Source organism: Colletotrichum spaethianum, assembly GCF_022836535.1.
Source record: "Colletotrichum spaethianum MAFF 239500 DNA, contig02, whole genome shotgun sequence".
NCBI classification, from domain to species: domain Eukaryota; kingdom Fungi; phylum Ascomycota; class Sordariomycetes; order Glomerellales; family Glomerellaceae; genus Colletotrichum; species Colletotrichum spaethianum.
The window spans coordinates 861,570-879,998 of NW_026054772.1; the positions used below are offsets into that span (position 1 = coordinate 861,570).

Sequence of the window (18,429 nt, forward strand, 5' to 3'; positions counted from 1 at the left end):
GTGCCGCCAGCTATGGTTGCTGGTTGAAGCGAGCAAGATGAGTTGAAGCCTCCAAAGGCCTGAGTCGAGACTTGTTCCCGGATGCGGTTTCTGCCGCTTCTCTATGGTTGGGCTGCACTCTTGCTGCCTCACATGATGAGGACGTCCAGCAAATGACATGTTCTTCATTTTTATCAAGTTAGGCCATGGGGAGTCTGTTCCGTCATGTTGTCAGATTCAAGTTGGAGAATGTGATTGTAGCACACACTGGTCCGCTTCGTTTGAAATCTTGATTTTGTCTAAAGATCGATACGGTCGAGGTTTCGATTGACTTCATAACACCTGTTTAAGGAATGTCAAGGTGTGCTTCTTTATTTGGTATATGAAAAGCCCGAGATGACGGAGAAGACGAGTAGCTGGAGATGTAATTCATCGTGCAGTTCATGCTTTTGTTGAGTAAGTTCTATCGAGAATACAACTTCAATGACTTTTATTGTATTATGGATGACCATGAAGTATATTGCAACCAAGCTATAGTCAGCCCAGAGCCCTAGAGAATATAGGGAACGCTTACTCAGCGTTAGATTTAGATACTAGAAGTGGTCACGTCTTTGAATGCTCTCTGGGATTCGAACAGGAGGCTCGCCTTGCCATATATACATGCGTTTAGACTGTACGAAACGCAGGTAGTGAAGAGGAGGCTTCGTAGTTACCTAATCCACACACGAGAGTTCTGGCCCTGAGTGTTAACATCTCCTCTTTCATTTACCAGTCATTAAACACAAGACGGTATTCCATGCCGGGGGTTGGCCGCTTGAGACACATAGTGATCGAAGTGGCCGGTGAGCTGGTGTCGTCCTGTTCGGCTGCAAGACTTGCTGTGCGTTTCGTTTTCATCGTGCAGGCACACATGTATATCAATCCGACTTGAAAGAATATTTTAATACTGATTTTAACAGGACGTCGAGCCGTCGTGGGATTCTAACCTATAACGTCCCTATTTACTCACAATGAGACAGGCGAGGCTACAACGATACGAGGGTTTACTCCAAGCGTGAATCGATCTCTCGAGATGCCCATCTTCTTAGGGGTTGGAATGCTATAGAAAGCCTCAACGACATGTCGAGTTTTCGAGACATACTATAAAACGAAGGGCGTTTTCGCTTCTCACTTGCAACTATCTCTCTCCTAGTATCCATTGATTTCTCCTTGGATAGCAGTGGGTGAAGAGTCAGCTGTGCAACTATCCTGGGGATAAGTAAGTTCGTCAAGCTGGCTGTATCCCTCATTCTCGACATTCAGAAAGGGTCTAAGAGTCCGCCTGCGGTGAGCGTGTGAACCGAATGAGACCCCCCTTGCAGTATGTGAGTCTAAAGTCTACTTGAAGGGATAACAGAAGCGTCTTTATGTCTGTCATGTCCTGGTTTGGCTGCGGAGAGAGCTGATGTGCTTTGTTAGATAAGAGCCGAACACATGGCATACCCGGGCCCTTTTTTTCTGTTGTAGATAGTCTGTGTTTCTTTGTTATAGTATTCTCTAAGGTTGCAGTTCTCATTCTTCATGGAAGGGGACGTTGAGAATCAGTGTCTGGGCCGATCATTGTGACCTTGAAATCTTTACCAGGCACGTCGAAGTCTCTTGTCTTTGACTGCAACTATAATTGTAATCACATCAACAGGGAACAAGAATGGATTTGAGCAGAGAAAATACATTGCTCGGAAGACGAAACGGCCCAACGTAGAACTCAAAGCATCTAGTGGTGACAAATGCACCTGAAGTACGCCGGACTTCTAGCATTTACATGAGAGCATCGCGCATGTAGGTACCAAGTATCAAATCGATAAGCTATCCATAGGGTTTTGTCTTCTTCAGGGGAAGATTATCGTGAGAACCGTTCTATAACGGGGAACCGGGAGCCCACAACGACGCTTCTGTATACATTTCGTCAATTAACCACCATGTAATGAGATAACGAGAGCTAGATATCAAGGTAGTCCTAACTCCGATACACTTTAGTAACTTTTTCTTGTTGTCAATACACTCATCTTCGTTTCGACATTACCAGCTTTCATAGTTGTCCGCCTAGAGACTACCTCTCAAGTATAAGGCCTATTGTCGTTGCATATCTACCATCGGCCAACTAGCTTCCCCCCACCTGAAACCAATCGATGAGTCTGAAGACTATCCGCCAAGTCCTGGTGCAATGACAGAAACTCATCGTGTGAGTTCCTTCAGTCTCTTGTACGTTCCTAGCTTGGAGGCGATGCTTGACCACTCAGCCCATCTTCATCCCCCTTTAACGACTTGTCTCATACCTACTCACGTATAAGCGAATTTGACAGTCAAGCAGTCGAGGAGTGATCTTTCAACCACATCTGAGTTCACCTTGGACACGGAATGAACGACAGAAGGTTGCATCACGCAGTTCAGCTATTCCAACTTCGATTACATCACAGTCGCCTTTCACGTTGCCATCTACTGGCCATAGTCTGTAAACTGGCAAGAATGTAACATTGATACTACCACAGTCATTTTACTTGCCCCAGACTCAGAAACATCTTCAAGGTGAGATGCCCTCAAGGGTAATACGTATTATAACAATCATCAATTCAGAAACCGCCGACGAATTCTAAACGGTGAGCCCCAGACCTCTCGAGGAGGAATACAGGCTGATGAGAGACGACCATGCGGCTTTGGGCAAAGGAAATGGCGATGTGTATACCCATTATGCAAGCTACATCACCTTATACTAGGCCCGCTTCATGCTGTATTTGGGTCAGCCCACAGAAAGACCGATTTCATCTGCCGAACACATTGGTGCATGTCACTAATGACCTCCGATTCGATTCCAGCAGACATACAAGCTTGAATCCCGATTTATCACTACCACAGTAACTGCTACCTTGTAATAAGAACCTCGTTGATCAAAGCTGTAGATGAACAAGCATAATCTAGACAAGGACAGCGGGCATGACATACCCTACGATCTTAACCCGAATGCTCTCTTTTCAACCCCTCAAATTATGACGGCGCCATAATCTTTCCGTATCCCGCAGACGTTCACATGTTGACAACACCAAGGATAACATCACTGCAGCGTCTGCAATAACAAGGTTACGACGGAGTGTCTGTCAAAGATTGTCGCGACGTACATAGTGTGAATATGGAGAGGTTCTTTCATCAACGACCACTAGTCAAGGTGCCAGAGTGGTTAATGGGCTGCCCTGCTATCAAACCTTGATTCCAGATTAGGCAGTGGCTTCGGTCGCGCAGGTTCGAATCCTGTCCTTGACGTTTCCTTTTGCCATTTTTGGCACTTTTTCTATGCATGGCGTAATGAGTACGTCTAGCTCATCACACTTATAAATTGGATTTGTCTGCTTTAATGTTAAAGTGGTAGATGTGTCAAGAAAGAAAGAGGCTGTTGCAGCCAGTCAATGTGGGGCGGAGCGAACAAAGTGGGAGGACACAGCTCACCAAGGGGGGAACACCATAGCTGTGACCTCTGCGCCCCAAAAAAAACATAGCTAACATCAACATACATAGCACGATACCGAATGACTCACTTCAACTACTCACCTCCACCACCTGACAAAAGCTAGCCAGGGGGAAAAAAGAAGTGTCGTCAACGACAAGATTCGAACTTGCGCGACCGAAGCCACTGCCTAAACTGCAGGAACCTGATCCAATAATCGGGTATCCGTAGCAGGGCAGCCCATTAACCACTCTGGCACGTTGACTATAACTCAGCTAGAGCTGTTGTGGAGTTGAGCAGTCCCAATCCCATACTTGACCATTGTTTGGCATTGACACACTCCCTCTTTGGGACACCGGCAGGAGAGGACGTGGAGCTGCGAGTGGGCGAGACCGGCGGGGTATTCGTGTTTGCTTTGCATTTTTGACGAGAGTTGAAGTGGAGTTTGCGAGTGTATTTGTGACAACTTATGCAAGTGCACAATGAGGCTGAACGAGCAGACAGGCATGTCATCCACGCCCCTGTTTGTATCAAGTCTAGACGATAAGATACCTATTTGAAGGTGAATTTTTGCTTACACGCAAAGGGCAGCCATTGCGACGCCGCGGGTGACTCTGGTCCCATACGAGGCGAGACATGTGGAGCGGTATCATGAATGGATGAGCGATCCGGTTAGCAAACCCCGAGCTACTCACTCTCTCACTCACTTCGTCCCGAATCCTTTATTCATGACGGCTTTGACGAAGAGCAAGGACGAAGTAAACTAACCACAAGCTTTTGCGATGTAGGACATCCAAGAGGCCACGGCCTCGGAACCGTTGACGCTCGAGGAAGAGTACGAGAACCAGCAGTCGTGGCGGACGTCGCACGACAAGCTCACTTTCATCATCTGCCAGCCGCTGCCTGAATCACCTGGGACGAAAGCTGAGGCGGTACAGGCTGGGGAGGTTGACGCATCGAAGCACATGATAGGCGATATCAATTTCTTCATTTACCCTAACGACGACTACGATGACGATGAGGCGACTCAAAGCGTGGCTGATGGCTCGTACGTCGGCGAGGTGGACGTCATGGTCGCGTCTAAAGAGCATCGGGGCAAGGGCATCGGACACGCCGCGGTGACGACGCTCTTGACCTACGTGCACCGCAACAAGGATCGTATTCTTGCGGAGTACATTGAGGGTGAGAGTAAGACTAGCGAGGGAAAGACGCCGGAGCTAAAGGGTTTGATGGTCAAGATCAAGAAGGAGAACGCGGCGAGCATTGCGCTGTTTAGGCGGTTGGGGTTCGTGCAAAAGGGAGAAGTGAATTACTTCGGGGAGATCCAAATGGTTCTGAAGGAGCTAGGACAGTTTGTGGCGTCTTCTGCCGGTGTCAATGCCGCAAAGGAGTATCGTGAAGTCGTATATTCTAGATGACCAAACATCGTATATCATAAGCCAAGATGTGCTGCCAATATCGGTTGAACCTTGTGACTCTGATCAACATTAAACCTGGTTCCGGTTCTATCTATGAAGCCTCCAGTAGCCTCCTGGCAGGGCCCCTCTTCAATATCTATTCATCTATCTACGTGAATGCCCGCTTCAAAGGGCAGATATGTGCGTCGTTCATACGGCGATGCCGAACTTGGCGCGGTACCCGTCTAGTATCTCCATGGTAACATTTGAGCCACCGCAAACGATAAGGACAATGTTCTTCTTCGACCACTCCTCATCCGACACGTCGCAGCCTAGCTGCTTCCGCAGAGTGCCGTTGTAAACAGTGGCAATCGTCGCTCCACAAGAGATCTCAACGACCAGCAGCGCGTCGTCGACGAAGCGCACGCAAGCCATGGCTGCTTCTGCATCAGTAACTGTCACGCTCTTGAAGCCGGGGGTATCTCGTGCAACCTCCCACGCCTTGGTCGCGACACGCACTGCGCCAAGGGAGCCCGCAATGGATGTGATGCCCGGGAGTGTGACGTGTTCTCCGGCACGCACGCTGGCGTTAAGGCTGTCTGCACCCACAGTCTCGACCGCCATCAGCCTCGGTGTAGGCCGGCTGAGCCAGTCACGCTGAGAAATACCCTGTTGCAGGCCGCTGAGCAGGCCACCGCCACCAACAGAACACACCACGGCGTCGATACCGAGGTCTCCCGGGATCTGTGAGGCCACCTCATCGATGATAGTAGCGGCGCCGTCCCAGACGTGCGGGTGATCGAAGGGCGGCACATAGACACCGGCCGGGTCTTTGGTCAGCAACTCTTCACGAAGGTGGCGGTCCGCCTGGGCCCAGTTCTCGCCGATCTGGACGCAGTGTGCACCAAGAATTTGCAGCTTCGAGATCATGAGAGGAGATGCCGTCGTGGGCAAGACAATGGTGGCCTTGCTCTTGAGGGCGATGGCCGAGGTTGCGCATGCCAGGCCAGCGTTGCCGCCGGACGAACAGTAAAAGTGTGCGCCTACTCCTGGGGCAGCTTCGGCGGCACGAGCCATGAGGTTTCCGACCCCGCGGGACTTGAAAGACCCTGAGGGCTGGAGGTTCTCAAGCTTGAGATAAACGTTACTGGGGATTGTTAGCTTGGTTCTAGTTGTGAAGTGGACTGCAAACTGACCATCCTGCTAAGCGGGACAGCGTTGCCGATCTAATGCATGGTGTCTCAATCCATGGCCGATTGGAGTCTGAGGAGAGTGAGCCCATGATCGTATTCGTTGTGGTAATGCACCCAGAGGCTCCCAGAGACAACAATAGGTTTTTGGTTAAACAGCCGAGTGCTACGAAGCTTCTTGATGACTTTCAAGGACGCGATGTGATCTCATAAATGTAGTTGCAAAGTTGTGGATCGAGGTAGGTAGTCAAGCAAAGGGCGCCATTGCCATGTCATGCAGGAGCTAGGCACGGCATGCAGGGTCTTGGCCGCGGGTCAGTGCACTGCAGGGCTCTCTTCGGGATGTTTGCTATAACGGACAAATTTCATTTCCACGAACGACGTGACTGAGATTGACCCTCAGGACTACCATCGGGTCGCGATGTCGAAGGCGGATGAACTTCTTACCCTGAATGCCGTGGAAGGCGTCTCAGCAGACGTTTTACCAACATCAAAACCTCACCTTGTGAGTGTTGAGCCTAAAGTACTCGAGATACGGTCTGAACTTCCCGATGATCGGCTCTTGTACTTTTGTCTTTTTGGTATTATAAAACACTACAAATAATCCTACAAACGCCTTCGGTTCTGGGAGATTACTATACACAGACATCGAGTCCATACATCATCACGAGCACTAATTCCAAGCCTCGAGGTTACTTCTCAGAAGCTTGCGGCGGGAAGAGGCTGTTCCACTCTCCGGGTCGTCCGGGGTCAATTGCCGGCGTGCCGTACGTCAGGTCCGCGCCGAACACCGCGTACTCAAACCCGCGTCTGTCGGCTTGGACGCCAACCATGTCAAGAAGAGTACCCATTTTGGACGGCATGACGGGCTGTAGGAGAATGCCCGCACACCGAACGGCTTCCGAGGCACAGTAGATGATCTCGTGCAGCGCGGCCTGATCCTTGGCCTCAGCCGACTTGGTCAGCTTCCACGGGGCCGTGTCGGAAATGTACTTGTTCGCCTGAGTTTTTGGGTCAGTCCAGCTCATAGGAAAAATCATGTGCTTCTTCTCACCTCCACGAGAACGCTCAGCACGCTGCGGATGGCGGCGTTGGGGTTTAGCTCGTCCATGTACTTCGACATGGTTGCTGCCATCTCATCAACTGACGCCTTCAGTGCCTCGCTCGCATGGACGTTGTGCCCCATGGATGTGCCGTTCTCACCCGCCCACGCCACAGAGTCCCTAAGCTTCCACACTTTGCTCTTTGCGACCCGGTTCATCAAGTTGCCCAAGGTCGATTGCAGGTCCTTCTGATACCTCGCCACGACAAGCGAGTTCTCGTAATCGGCATCTTTTTCAATACCGCCATCGCGCATCATGAAGTATCGCATTGTGTCCAATCCCCAGCGGTCAATCGCGAAGAACGGATTTACGACGTTTCCCAGCGACTTGGACATCTTCTTCTTCCCCAACGTCCAGTGCGCGTGGGTCAGCAGCTGCTTCGGCAGCGGAAGTTCCAGCGCCATGAGCAGCGCCGGCCAATACACGCCGTGGAACCGCACAATGTCCTTGCCAATGACCTGCACATCTGCGGGCCACCCGCCCTCGTGCTCGCGACCTGGCTGCCAGCCGGGGAAGCCCGCCTTGGTGAGGTAGTTGATGAGCGCATCGACCCATACGTAGATGGTCTGAGTCGGATCGTCGGGCACGCGCACGCCCCAGTCCAGCCTCTGCACCGGCCGCGAGATCGAGAGGTCCTCAAGGTTGTTCGATACCCAGGCGACCACCTCTTTCATGCGCGCCCTTGGCACGATCCAGTCTGGGTTCGCCGCGTAGAACGCCAACAACCTGTCCTTCAACGCTGTCATGCGGAAGTGATAGTTCTTCTCCTCGACCCACTCAACCTCATTCCCGGACTCGATCGAAGCCATCACCGTTCGTCCCGTCTGCGGCACAACCGTCCGCTCGACCTCGTTGGCTGCGTAAAAGCACTCATCGCTGACGCAGTACCATCCCTCATGCTTGGACTCGTATATGTAACCTTTCTCTTTAAGAAGGTGCCAGAAATGCTGCACCGCCTCCTTGTGGTCCAGGTCCGTCGTGCGGATGAAGTGGTCGTTGTCCATGCCGATCGCCCGCGCCAGGTCTCGGAACTTCTCGGCCGTTGTATCGCAGAACTCCTTGGGCGCCACACCCTGCCGCGCCGCCGCTTGTTGCACCTTGGAGCCATGCTCGTCCGTCCCGGTGCAGAGGATCGCGGGCCGGCCCTTGAGGACTTGCCAGCGCTTTAGAACGTCGGCAAGGAGCATCGAGTACATGTGGCCGACGTGCGGCGCTACGGTGATCTCAATTAGCCCTGATCTGTAGCATTGGAGTGCGATTAGTGCTTCACATACATGCATTGACGTAGAAAATCGGCGTCGTCACGTAGTATGGCTTGTCGCCCTTGCTGTCGGAGCTCATAAACCGGCGTCGCAATGTCTGGCCATGGCTGCACGATGGACAGACCCATGCTGGTCGTAGTGCCGGGACATAGCGACAGCTGCGAAAGGCCGAAGCTGCGGGTAGTCTCGCTGTTCGCATTGAAACTGTGGCAATCTTGTCTACAGCTTGGAGAGCATGCCGTCGCAGGAAAGATCGAAGTTGCGTGATGAGTCGAACTGGGAAGGATGCTCTCGAAATGTTCCTTCCTGTCGAGAGCACCGTACGAGTTAGACGTTTCGATAACGGTGCAAAGCTCTTATCAGTTGAGGATCGTTCCTGCCCCGCCAAACTTCTGCCCGAGTCCTTACTTCAATGCTTTGCGACAACATCACCGAATAAATACAACCACGTCTTACCACATTCACGTACACAGATTCGCGACTGATAATCCGAGTCTGACTGCAATCATGTCGCTGCCCTCCCGCGAAACGGAAATGAGAGCGTCTGCTGACGGTACACTCCCCTCCACCCCATCACACCCAATCCTTCTAACACTTCCCAGCGGCCTCAAACTTCGCCGACGCCTACTACGAAGCCCTCAACCGCCGCAAGCCCGCCGGCACCCTCACAAACTTCTACACGACGACCTGCTCCAAATATCCTTCGCAGCCCGACATCTCCATAAACGGCGCCGTTCTGCAGGGCGGCCCCGACGAGTACGTCGCCCTTCTCGACACTCAGGGCGCCGACGTCCGTTACGAGATCGAGTCGCTCGACGCTCATGTGGTCAACAACGACTTTTCGCTCGGCTGCCCCGAGCATTTGCAACGCGGTGACGAGAAGGGTGCTAAATGCAGCATCGCTGCCCAGGTCACCGGCCGCGTTTACTACGGCAAGGGCCGCGACGCGCCGGCCAAGACGTTCAACGAGGTATTCGTGCTGGTACCGAACTGGGATACGTTTGGGAAGAACCCGCCAAGAGGCGCCAGGCGGTGGTTGATAATGAGCCAAAACTTCCGCGCATTGTGAGGCACTGGGGTTGGCGAATGGAAGCAGGTTTGACATTGCAAGCGACATCGCACGTACTGGGTTTGCTATTATAGAATGAACCAAAAGGTAAAGTTGCTTGCCCCTCTCCATCTCCTAGCTTTGGCCTGCTAACCATTTACAGAATGGATTTAGGACGTTAAAACAGAGGCCATGGTTTGGGAGCAGACTCCTTCCGACGGCATTGGCATGGCAATAACGAAAAAAGTTACATTAACGGGCAAAATGCCCATCGATGATGTTAGCCACCCTGCGCTATGGTGAAAGTTGGAATTCACAATAGATTAGGATGCCTACGAAATACCATAAAGTATACAATTTGCCACAATGAGCTACTCCAGCTGTTGCTTCCTGTACTTCCAGTATCCCGCCCTTACAGGGTCCCACCTCTCCGCCAGCCGGTCGAGATACTTGGCCGCCTCGGCCTTCTGTCCCTTCTCCGCAAACACCTCGGCTAAGAAGTCCAGCGCGTGGCTGCTCCGCACCTCCTCCTTATCCTCGCCCTCGCCGACGCCCTTCACGAACTGCCCAGCAAATGCCTCGGCCGTCTCGAGCTTGCGCCCGCCCTTGACCAGCACGCCGCGCAGGTAGTTCCAGGCGGCCTGGTTCTGCGGCGCCAGGAGCGTCTTCTCTTCGGCGTACTTCACCTCGCGGTCGATGATCTCGGCGGGGACCTTGGGGTCGGCCTCCGTCGCGTGCGAGCCCTCGGTCGAGGCGGCTGGGTCGTTGAAGACAAGGAAGAAGCGGTGCGACCAGGCCGAGTTGTTGCGCACATCCTCCTCGATCCAGTTCTGCGTCGACAGCAGCTCCGTCAGGTTCCACAGCCCCAGCTTGCGCACGAGGTACTGCCGATAGCTCCACACGTGGTAGTTTTTGGTATCCTCCTCGAGCATGCGCGTAAGAAACTCGGTCTCGGACCGGGCAAAGCGCTTGACCTCGTCTGGCGTCGCCTTGATGCCCTCGTAGTAGTGGTCCAGCAGCAGCTGTCGGTGGTGCCAGATCTGGTAGTTCTTGATGTGCTCGAGCGAGACGGCGTTTAGCCACTCGATCTCCTCGGCAAGCGGGATGTTAAGCGTCTCAACTATCTTGAAGCGGTACAGCCACACTGTGTAGTGCGCCGGGTTCATGGAAATGACGTGTTCCGTCAGCCGGAGGCACCGCTCGGTGTACTCTTCGGCCACCATGACGGCACGGAGGTAACTCATGACTGGGAAAACGCATGGAGTGTCAGTGGAAACGAGGCCCCGAATGTATGCCACTGTTCAAGACACAAGTAGATGTGAATTATTTACCCTCAGCGTAGTCCTCCGGGTAAGCGATGGTAGCCAGCGCGCCCTCGGGCTCCTCAGCGGGAATGGGCACGATATCGTCCCACTCTGGGTCCGTCGCGTAAGGGCCCATCTTGTCACCGTAAAGCTCCTTCCTGATCGCCGATATCTCCCGTCGTCTCTGTGTCTCCTCTTGGATGTCCTCCCGGGTGATCTGCGTGACCTCTCCCGTCGTCGCGTCCGTTACGCCGTCCCTCGCAAACTCCCTTCGTTGAAGGAAGCGCCGGTGCAGAACCTCGAGCGCCGTGAGCTGTGCTTGCTTCGCGGCCCGGGCGGCAAACTGCTCGAGCGGGTACTCGCCGACGTCGCGACCGTTCTTGTCCTTGCCCCAGTCGTAGACGACTGCGGTGCCCTTTTCGGTCTTGTACCGGTCAAGGCGACGGATCGGCGGGCTCTCGCGGTTGACCTGTTTCCAGAACTCACGCTCCGCCTTGTTGGTGAGGTATATCTCCTTGCTCGCTACGCGGCGTACCAAGGTCGCGTTGACCCAGGACTGTCGTTCGGCAGGTGTAAGGCTATGCAGGCCGCCCGCTTCCTCGCGCTTCCGCTCGTGAGGGTTTGTCTGATAGTAGCGGTGAAGGGAACGCTCGTTGACCGTCTTCGGGGGTTCCTGGGCCTCGGCAACAGGTTGTGTTTGCTTGCCTGTATCCAGGAGCTAGGTTAGCACAGGTACGGTGAGGAGGGTCGACTTGGGCGTTTTCTGGCTATGCAAAGTTCAAAGGAAGCTGTATGAACCAGCGAAGGACGGAGTGCCTGGTATCAACGTACTCTTGCTCTCAGCTTCCTTGGCTTTGGAGCTGACCTTGGATTTGGCGGGCATGTCTGCGGCTGGCTTGATCGATGGCGGGGTTGATTTGGCGGCGAGGTCTGATCTGGCCATGGAAAATGTTACGCCCACAGCCACTGTACCCCACCACAGAAAGCTCCTGGACTACAAACCATACAATCACCCAGACCCTTACCAAGGCATTCGATGTAGGACAACGGCACGTAACAATACGAACGTTCACAGCCCAAGGCCGAACAATTCGTTTTAGTTTACACAACAAAGCATTAAGTTTTTAGCACTGTAAGGTGGGCTTCTAAGCTCTCCGCGCCGATTAAAATATGAAACATGAAGGCCCCCTAAATGTTCCTGTCCCCTCAGCGCCATTATCATGTCGTACGGCAAAATAAAAAGTAGAGTCAATAAAGGCCCTTCCCGACTTTGCGCCCTGGCAAAGCTGGTAGAGCACGAAAGTGTTAAGAAGCAGATCATGCGGGCGTCACCGCGTTCGTCATCGGCTCTCGACTCTCCAGAACTTCCACCCCTCGCGCTCCCCTACGCCTCCATGGACACCGACCAGCTTCTCGACGCCCTCATTGCCGTCGGCATTCAGAAAGCTCTCCTGGTCGATTTCCATACCACCATCATTGTCCTCGTCCATTCCGTTCTTGAGGACGGCTGGCCAGAGCACACCAACACCGTCACCACCAAGGGTCGTCTCGAACTTTTCGTAGCCCTCGTCCTCCAATTGGGCCTCTAGTCGAACAAGCTTCTCCTTGTCTACATCGGGCTTGAGCAATGTGATGGAACAACCGCCGCCGCCAGCGCCGGTCAGCTTTGTCCAACCGATACCCTCGTGGTCCACCAACTCTCGTATCCGCTCGAGGCGTGGGTGTGAAACTCCCAAAGATACTAGCAAGCCGTGGTTGATGGTCATAAGCTCTCCCACCTTGCGAAGACTTTCAGACTCTTCTTTGTCGAACTTGTCCCCTCCGATGAGCGTGTCTGCTGCGATTGTGACCTTGTCGATGGCGTCCAGAATGCTGCCAACGAGCTCGGGGTGCGTCTTTTTGAGCATGGCGACCTTAGCCACTTCGAAGGCTGTTGACTTGGCCTGCTTCGTATCGACCAGTAGGAGGGGCAGTTCGGGGAAATCCCACAGTGGCCTTACCGTAGGGGGCTTGTTATAATCTGTCCGTTGGAAGACCACGGCTTTGCCCTGTGTTGATACGGTATTGTCCACACCCGAAGGGTTGCCATGTATACACATCTCGCAGACAAAAGCCCATCTGTTTATTCTCTCCACTTGCAGCCGCGCCTCGTCAGGGGGTTGATCCGGGTGTGGGCCCGACAACGTGCGCAGCTGCAGAAGAAGAGCTGCGGCCAAGCAAACAGCGATCGACGCGCTGCTGCCCAAACCGGCGCCGATGGGAATCGTCGATCGCAAGGTGTAGAGGCATCCCGTGAACGACTGGTGGCCCAAGGAGAGGAAGATGTAGAGGAACGCCGAGGCAGAATTTTGGTGCACTTTGCGCACTTCTTCGGACTTGTGTGGTGATACCTCGGCGAGGTGTGGCTGGATGGCTGCGACAAGATCTGGATCAAGCTCCGTTACAAGGTCGTAGTAGTACTTCTTCTTGTCGGGGTGTTGGAAGGTCTCCCAGGGAAGGTCGTCAATGTTCCACGTATGTTGCAGGTCGATGTCTGGGAAGCGCAGCGAGACCGTTCTCCTTGACTTAGAGAGGGAGGTAACGAGGAGGTATGATCGCAAAGAGATGGCAGCAGCAATCGCAGCCTATTAGTCCCACAAGAGTCAGTGCATGCGACGAAATGAGCGAGGAAAAGGGGCTTCGCAGCCAACCGTACCTTGCCGTGAACCACAGCATGTTCTCCAACGACAATGACCTTGCCGGGCGCAGAGACCATGAAAGCAGGCATCATAGGGCTCGACTGTTTGCGATCCAACTTAAGGCGGGTGGCTAGGTTGCCGTTGCCGTTTACATATGAGGCGGCCGGCACGCCATTGACGGCGACGGGTTCAACCCCATTCCGCGTTTCTGGTGCGAAGACAGCCATGAGGTGCGTCGGTGGGCTGTGCTATTGGTGAAGAGATTGGTGGGTGCGATGAGAGACCTCGTGGTCGTCGTGCAGTAGTCGAGGAGGCTTGTGAGAGGCTCGGCGCAGCCCAACCGTCAGGGTCGTCCAAGGGCCGAGTAGGTGATGTGAGGGGTCAATTGGTGGGTGGTACCAAGAGCGGAGCGAATCGAGACTGCAGCTGTAAGATGGGCCGTCTTGAAGGGTCGAGAAAGTCGGCTGGGTTGGATGGCGCAAGCGGTGGAGAGGGAAAGGTGAAGCAGGAAAAAGTGTTGGGGGAGAGAAGAGAGACGGATGCGGGTGACGATAGTGGCGCGCGAGAGAGGAAGAGGGAAGAAAGGGTGTGGCAGCGATTTTGGCCAGGTGTGTGTAATACAGCAATACAAGCACTTTTATTAGAGGACGAGAAGATGGGACACTGGATTTAGTTAGTCAATTTAGCTTTCCAAGGTTCCGGGGGGGTGAACGGGCAAATTGGACAACGTGGTTGCTGGAGCTTGACATGAAGATGGGTCATGGAGCTGGGCCCCTATCGGACGGGAAACATGGGGAAAGGAAATTTACCAGAGGGTGACGGAGAAGTGCTATACAAGACGGCGGACACCTACAAACCTGGGTTCTCACAGAAGGAAACCCGGAGTTTGTGCACACGACGGACGGTTGATCCAAGAACAATTACGGATACGGATGAAAGAACCGGACAGGCCAACAAGGATGAGGGCTTGGAGTGACGAACTCTCCCCTCCTCTTTGCGCCAGATGGAAAAACCCAAGTCTTCAAAACGTGTCGGAGCTGAGACTTGACTCAGGTTCGATGCGGGAGAACGGGGTTTGCCAGTCTGGGGCAGGAATGTTGTCTCTCCTCTTGTCGGTTGTCCTGCTACGCTTTTGGAGCTTGAGGAGCAGAGTGGAAGCCGCTGCGCTGCGCCTGGGACGCTGCATGTCTTGTTGAGACTTGGGACGAAACGCGACAGCTACTCCGTAGAAGTACAACGATGATGTCCTCAAGACGCAAGCCAACTGCCCTCCGGCACGCTAGAGTGCCTCACAGCCGGTAGTGCCGCTTGATAGCTAAACACCCGGCGGGATACGTTGCTGCGGCAGGGCGCGATGGGTCATGATGTTGCCTTGTCCTTACGCACCTCAGGAGTCAGTACCGATGCTTCTTCGTAAGTACTTACGTACGGTGATGGTCAGCATCCTGCCAATCAACAATCAACGACTGACACCAGGTACAGCTGCATGTTTGCGTCCACGACCGTCAGGCTGTCAGGGACTGGCGACCGCACATTATCATCCCACTCAATATTGCATGTACCTTGCCTTGCTCCTGCGCGTCCCCATTGGCCGATTCTCCTCCCCCCTGATGGTATCCTTTGTCCTCATGGGCATTCTCCCAGCAAACACCAACTCGGTTGACAGGGGTTGCTGCAGGTCAAAAGGTGGCCACCTCGGCCGTCTCTTGCTCTAGCTCCGTGGTACCTCGAAAACACAGCACTGGGATGTACCCGAGCTAGGTATCACAACCCTGACAGGAGTAAGATGTTGTCTTCCATGTCGAGCTGAGATCACTTGGAGCGCCTCCGTGGGATTACGAGATTAAATGCTGACTGGCTGCGTGTTTCCGTGTTTCCGCTTCGCACAACGAACATTGCATGTTATCGTAGAAACCTGAAGGATAACTTGAGCGACGAGTCAGGGGCACCATGCACCAATGTCACCACCATCTTCCTCAAGTACATAGTAGTAAGTTTCTGCGGTGGGCCGCTGCGTAGCTTACGGCGGCAGCTATGGGAGCCAGCAGCGGGGTCAATCGAGGTACAAAGCCGTGTGAAGTCGAGCCATCATGAGTTCTGAACCGCCAGCAGCATGTCGCCATTGGTGCGATCGGGCACCGTTTCGTCTGATTTCTCGAGACGGAAGTGACTGTGTGTCACTGGTCTGCTCCCATAAACATAGGACCGATGATTTCTTGTCCAACACTGGCAGTCCGATGCGACCGACCGCCCCGACTCCGGGCTCGAATTAGGCCCAAGCTCCTGCACCTTTCAATGCGGATGACACCAGGAACGGCTGCACAAGCTCGAATGATGTCTGATTCGCATATGGCAACAGCCAACTTGAGGCGGTGAAGCATCACAATCTCGAGAATGCAGATGGAGAGGGGAATAACCGCCTGGGGACGAGGAATGTGGTCACATGGGGTATACTTGTGTTTCCATTCGAGACACAACTTCGATGACTTCACGATTTGACACCTCCGTGTCTCGGAAGACGAAGGCTGTTTTGCACTGCCGCAACGCTGTAGGTATTAGCTGGCTCGATCTTTTAACGGTCAAAGCCACGCCGGTTACTTCACCCGGGGAGCCTGCTTCGGGCGTTTCTGTGAGGCTCACCAAGGAACGCAACGGCCATGATCTGGAACGCGGTGTTTCCACCAGATACAGCTGTTACCGGCAGGCAATCGTTCCCCCACTCCAAAATGCGGAACATGCGGAAATTGGCTTATCGATATCTTGCCGCATCCTACCTCACCGACAAGACCTCTCAGCTCAATGATTGAGGCGCAGACCGTACAGTGCATCTGCGGGTCTATCTCCTCACCTGCCCAGGCTTCGGGCCGCCCAGGAAGACGGCCAGAAACAAGCAAACACTTGACAGGGATGGGTTCCCCCGTAACGATGAGCCTCATCGAGTTACGTGTAGCTCATATCACAAGGCCATGGTCGAGAGCCCGTTCGGCGAACGCATCCATATCCCAGTCAATAGTGACATTGATGGACTCCGCTGACTGGGGAGCTGAAGCCCGAGAGCTTGTACGGCACTGTCCAGTAATGTGACCTTCAGTTCCGGATAGCGGCATCCATCCAGCAAGCAGCTAACCTGGAGCTCTTTCTCATAAGGACAGAGACTTTACAAGCTGCTCGGCTATGATTGAGTTGCCTTGCGTCACATAGCATGGGCTTTGAACGCCGGTTGATCCCCAACTCAGCGTAAGACGGTTTACGTTCCCATCTTGCCAGGTAGCCGGTAACCTGCGGCTTCTTTCGTGGAGGATCGAACTAGGAGAAATCAGACCAATGTGGCTGCGGGGAGAGCTATCCGCCGAGTCCGAGCATTGAGGGGTCGGGGGAAGACCAAGTTGCTTGGGCTCTCCGAATGGGATAGCAAGACAATGCAGATCAACTCATGGCTGTCACACAAAATTGAGCTTATTGCTATCCTACCGCTTATCTGCACCTCCGCTAGCCTTAGGTCGTCGAGTCTGTGCCGCACCTCGTCGGGCGACAACGTCACGAGTTCGGTGCCGTGACATTGGCCTACTGCCTTGTTGCCCCGCAGAGTGGACTTGCTCTCCATAATCCTCTCGGATACTCCCCTGGATGCTCCGACATCTGGCTCGAATAGATAGTAAACATCCAATCTTCAACACAGCGTGATATTATTTCCGAGACACCATCTCAAGCGAAGGAGCGTACTTCCCTGTCCTTTGTCCTTTCAGCCTCGAAAGTACCCGATTATTCCCCGGCCCGCACCGAACCCCGCGCGCAAAGAGCTTCAGGCCCGCGAACCCTGGAATTCCCGGCATCCAAGAGAGTCACAAGCTACCATCTTTTCGACTTCGTCCACCAAACCGCTGCCCAAGATGGCCGTGACGGAGTTTGCACTCCTCCAGTTCAAGGAGCCGTTGTCTGAGGAGCTCAAGGAACTCATGGACTACTTACAGACGGTCCAGGACACCTGGGTCCTGCGCCAGAAGCCAGGCCTCCCGCCCACCCGGATAGACCGCGGCACCGCCATCCTCCAGCAGGTTGAGGACCCAAGCGTGATCTTGTTGGCCGCGCAGTGGGACTCGCCGCAGGCACACGGCGAGTGGATCGCGTCGCCTGAAAACCAGAACGTCATGGCTAAATTGACGCCGCATATCCACGTCGAAGGCCCGCGGAGCGTCTTATTCTTCCACATGGACGCGCCCATCTTTGCGAAGCCGGTGACGCAGGCGGCTGCGGCCGAGGGTGAACCTGCGGGCGGTGACGCCGCGGCAGAGACAGGAAGCAAGACAGAGACCGACGGGGAGGCGGCGGGGACGGAGGCGGCGTCCAAGGACAAACAACCGGAAGTACCGGCCGCAGCACCGGAGGAAGAGAGCAAAGCCGAGGGAAAGAAGAAGGCGGAGGACGAGCCCCCCTCGCTGCTCACGGCGCCGGTTCTTAGCGTCGGTCGCTTCGGCGTGCGGTCGGAGAAGAAGGAGGCCTTCATCAAGAAGTATGCCGAGGCGAAGTGGGTCGTCGAGGAAGCCGCGAAGCCGTACCCGGTCCGGGGCGCGTGGCGGATCGAGAGGGCAGCCGAGGACCTCGAGGAGTTTGTCATGTACTGCGGGTGGTCAACGGTCGAGCAGCACAAGGCGATTGCGCAGCACGAGGGGTTCAAGGAGTGGGCTGGAATTCAGGAGTTTGTAACGGGGACGGACATCTGGCATTACCAGCGCATCATGTAGGTTCGTTGTCGACATTGAGCTCGGATGGTAGAGGGCATCGAGGCTATCTGGAAGAATACAGAAGCATGCTCGGCGAGCCTTTCTCGTTGTGACATTTCATGTGTTTTGCGGGCCTGCAATGCTTTTTTTGTGTGTTCAATGTTTTCTTCATTGGCGAAATGTCCGACTAGCAAAGAGTAGACAGGTCCATCTCAATCCGCAATTTGCCTAGGTAATAATCCCTTTGACGCCGTATATGTCTCGTGAACGGG

The 18,429-nt window shown here is 54.0% G+C and overlaps 7 protein-coding genes and 2 non-coding genes across 9 annotated transcripts; 4 read left to right on the forward strand and 5 right to left on the reverse strand.

The window, feature by feature from the left end:
- The first annotated feature begins 3,172 nt into the window (after positions 1–3,172).
- On the forward strand, positions 3,173–3,273 carry ColSpa_tRNA_028. Its single transcript has 2 exons — positions 3,173–3,209; positions 3,230–3,273. It is a non-coding gene; the product is annotated as a tRNA-Ser (tRNA).
- Positions 3,274–3,602: 329 nt separating this feature from the next.
- Positions 3,603–3,719, reverse strand: ColSpa_tRNA_042. Its single transcript has 2 exons — positions 3,683–3,719; positions 3,603–3,646 (listed from the first exon to the last, which is right to left on the reverse strand). It is a non-coding gene; the product is annotated as a tRNA-Ser (tRNA).
- A 463-nt stretch (positions 3,720–4,182) lies between these two features.
- ColSpa_01121 (N-acetyltransferase 9-like protein) lies at positions 4,183–4,872 on the forward strand (the record flags this gene model as incomplete). Its single annotated transcript, XM_049267333.1, has 2 exons — positions 4,183–4,212; positions 4,243–4,872. The coding sequence occupies 2 exons, from the start codon at positions 4,183–4,185 to the stop codon at positions 4,870–4,872; spliced, it is 660 nt and encodes a 219-aa protein (XP_049123290.1).
- Positions 4,873–5,061: 189 nt separating this feature from the next.
- ColSpa_01122 (L-serine dehydratase) lies at positions 5,062–6,133 on the reverse strand (the record flags this gene model as incomplete). Its single annotated transcript, XM_049267334.1, has 2 exons — positions 5,062–5,998; positions 6,048–6,133. 2 exons carry the CDS (start codon positions 6,131–6,133, stop codon positions 5,062–5,064), a joined length of 1,023 nt encoding a protein of 340 aa, XP_049123291.1.
- A 600-nt stretch (positions 6,134–6,733) lies between these two features.
- Positions 6,734–8,534, reverse strand: ColSpa_01123 (putative methylcrotonoyl-CoA carboxylase beta chain, mitochondrial; the record flags this gene model as incomplete). The annotated part of the gene is made up of 3 exons (XM_049267335.1): positions 6,734–7,042; positions 7,096–8,383; positions 8,419–8,534. The coding sequence occupies 3 exons, from the start codon at positions 8,532–8,534 to the stop codon at positions 6,734–6,736; spliced, it is 1,713 nt and encodes a 570-aa protein (XP_049123292.1).
- A 379-nt stretch (positions 8,535–8,913) lies between these two features.
- ColSpa_01124 (uncharacterized protein) lies at positions 8,914–9,475 on the forward strand (the record flags this gene model as incomplete). Its single annotated transcript, XM_049267336.1, has 2 exons — positions 8,914–8,959; positions 9,009–9,475. 2 exons carry the CDS (start codon positions 8,914–8,916, stop codon positions 9,473–9,475), a joined length of 513 nt encoding a protein of 170 aa, XP_049123293.1.
- A 350-nt stretch (positions 9,476–9,825) lies between these two features.
- On the reverse strand, positions 9,826–11,641 carry ColSpa_01125 (protein farnesyltransferase/ geranylgeranyltransferase type-1 subunit alpha; the record flags this gene model as incomplete). Its single annotated transcript, XM_049267337.1, has 3 exons — positions 9,826–10,700; positions 10,786–11,463; positions 11,590–11,641. The coding sequence occupies 3 exons, from the start codon at positions 11,639–11,641 to the stop codon at positions 9,826–9,828; spliced, it is 1,605 nt and encodes a 534-aa protein (XP_049123294.1).
- A 457-nt stretch (positions 11,642–12,098) lies between these two features.
- On the reverse strand, positions 12,099–13,663 carry ColSpa_01126 (mevalonate kinase; the record flags this gene model as incomplete). Its single annotated transcript, XM_049267338.1, has 2 exons — positions 12,099–13,382; positions 13,454–13,663. The coding sequence occupies 2 exons, from the start codon at positions 13,661–13,663 to the stop codon at positions 12,099–12,101; spliced, it is 1,494 nt and encodes a 497-aa protein (XP_049123295.1).
- Positions 13,664–17,326: 3,663 nt separating this feature from the next.
- Positions 17,327–18,178, forward strand: ColSpa_01127 (uncharacterized protein; the record flags this gene model as incomplete). The annotated part of the gene is made up of 1 exon (XM_049267339.1): positions 17,327–18,178. The coding sequence occupies one exon, from the start codon at positions 17,327–17,329 to the stop codon at positions 18,176–18,178; it is 852 nt and encodes a 283-aa protein (XP_049123296.1).
- Between the last annotated feature and the right edge of the window lie 251 nt (positions 18,179–18,429).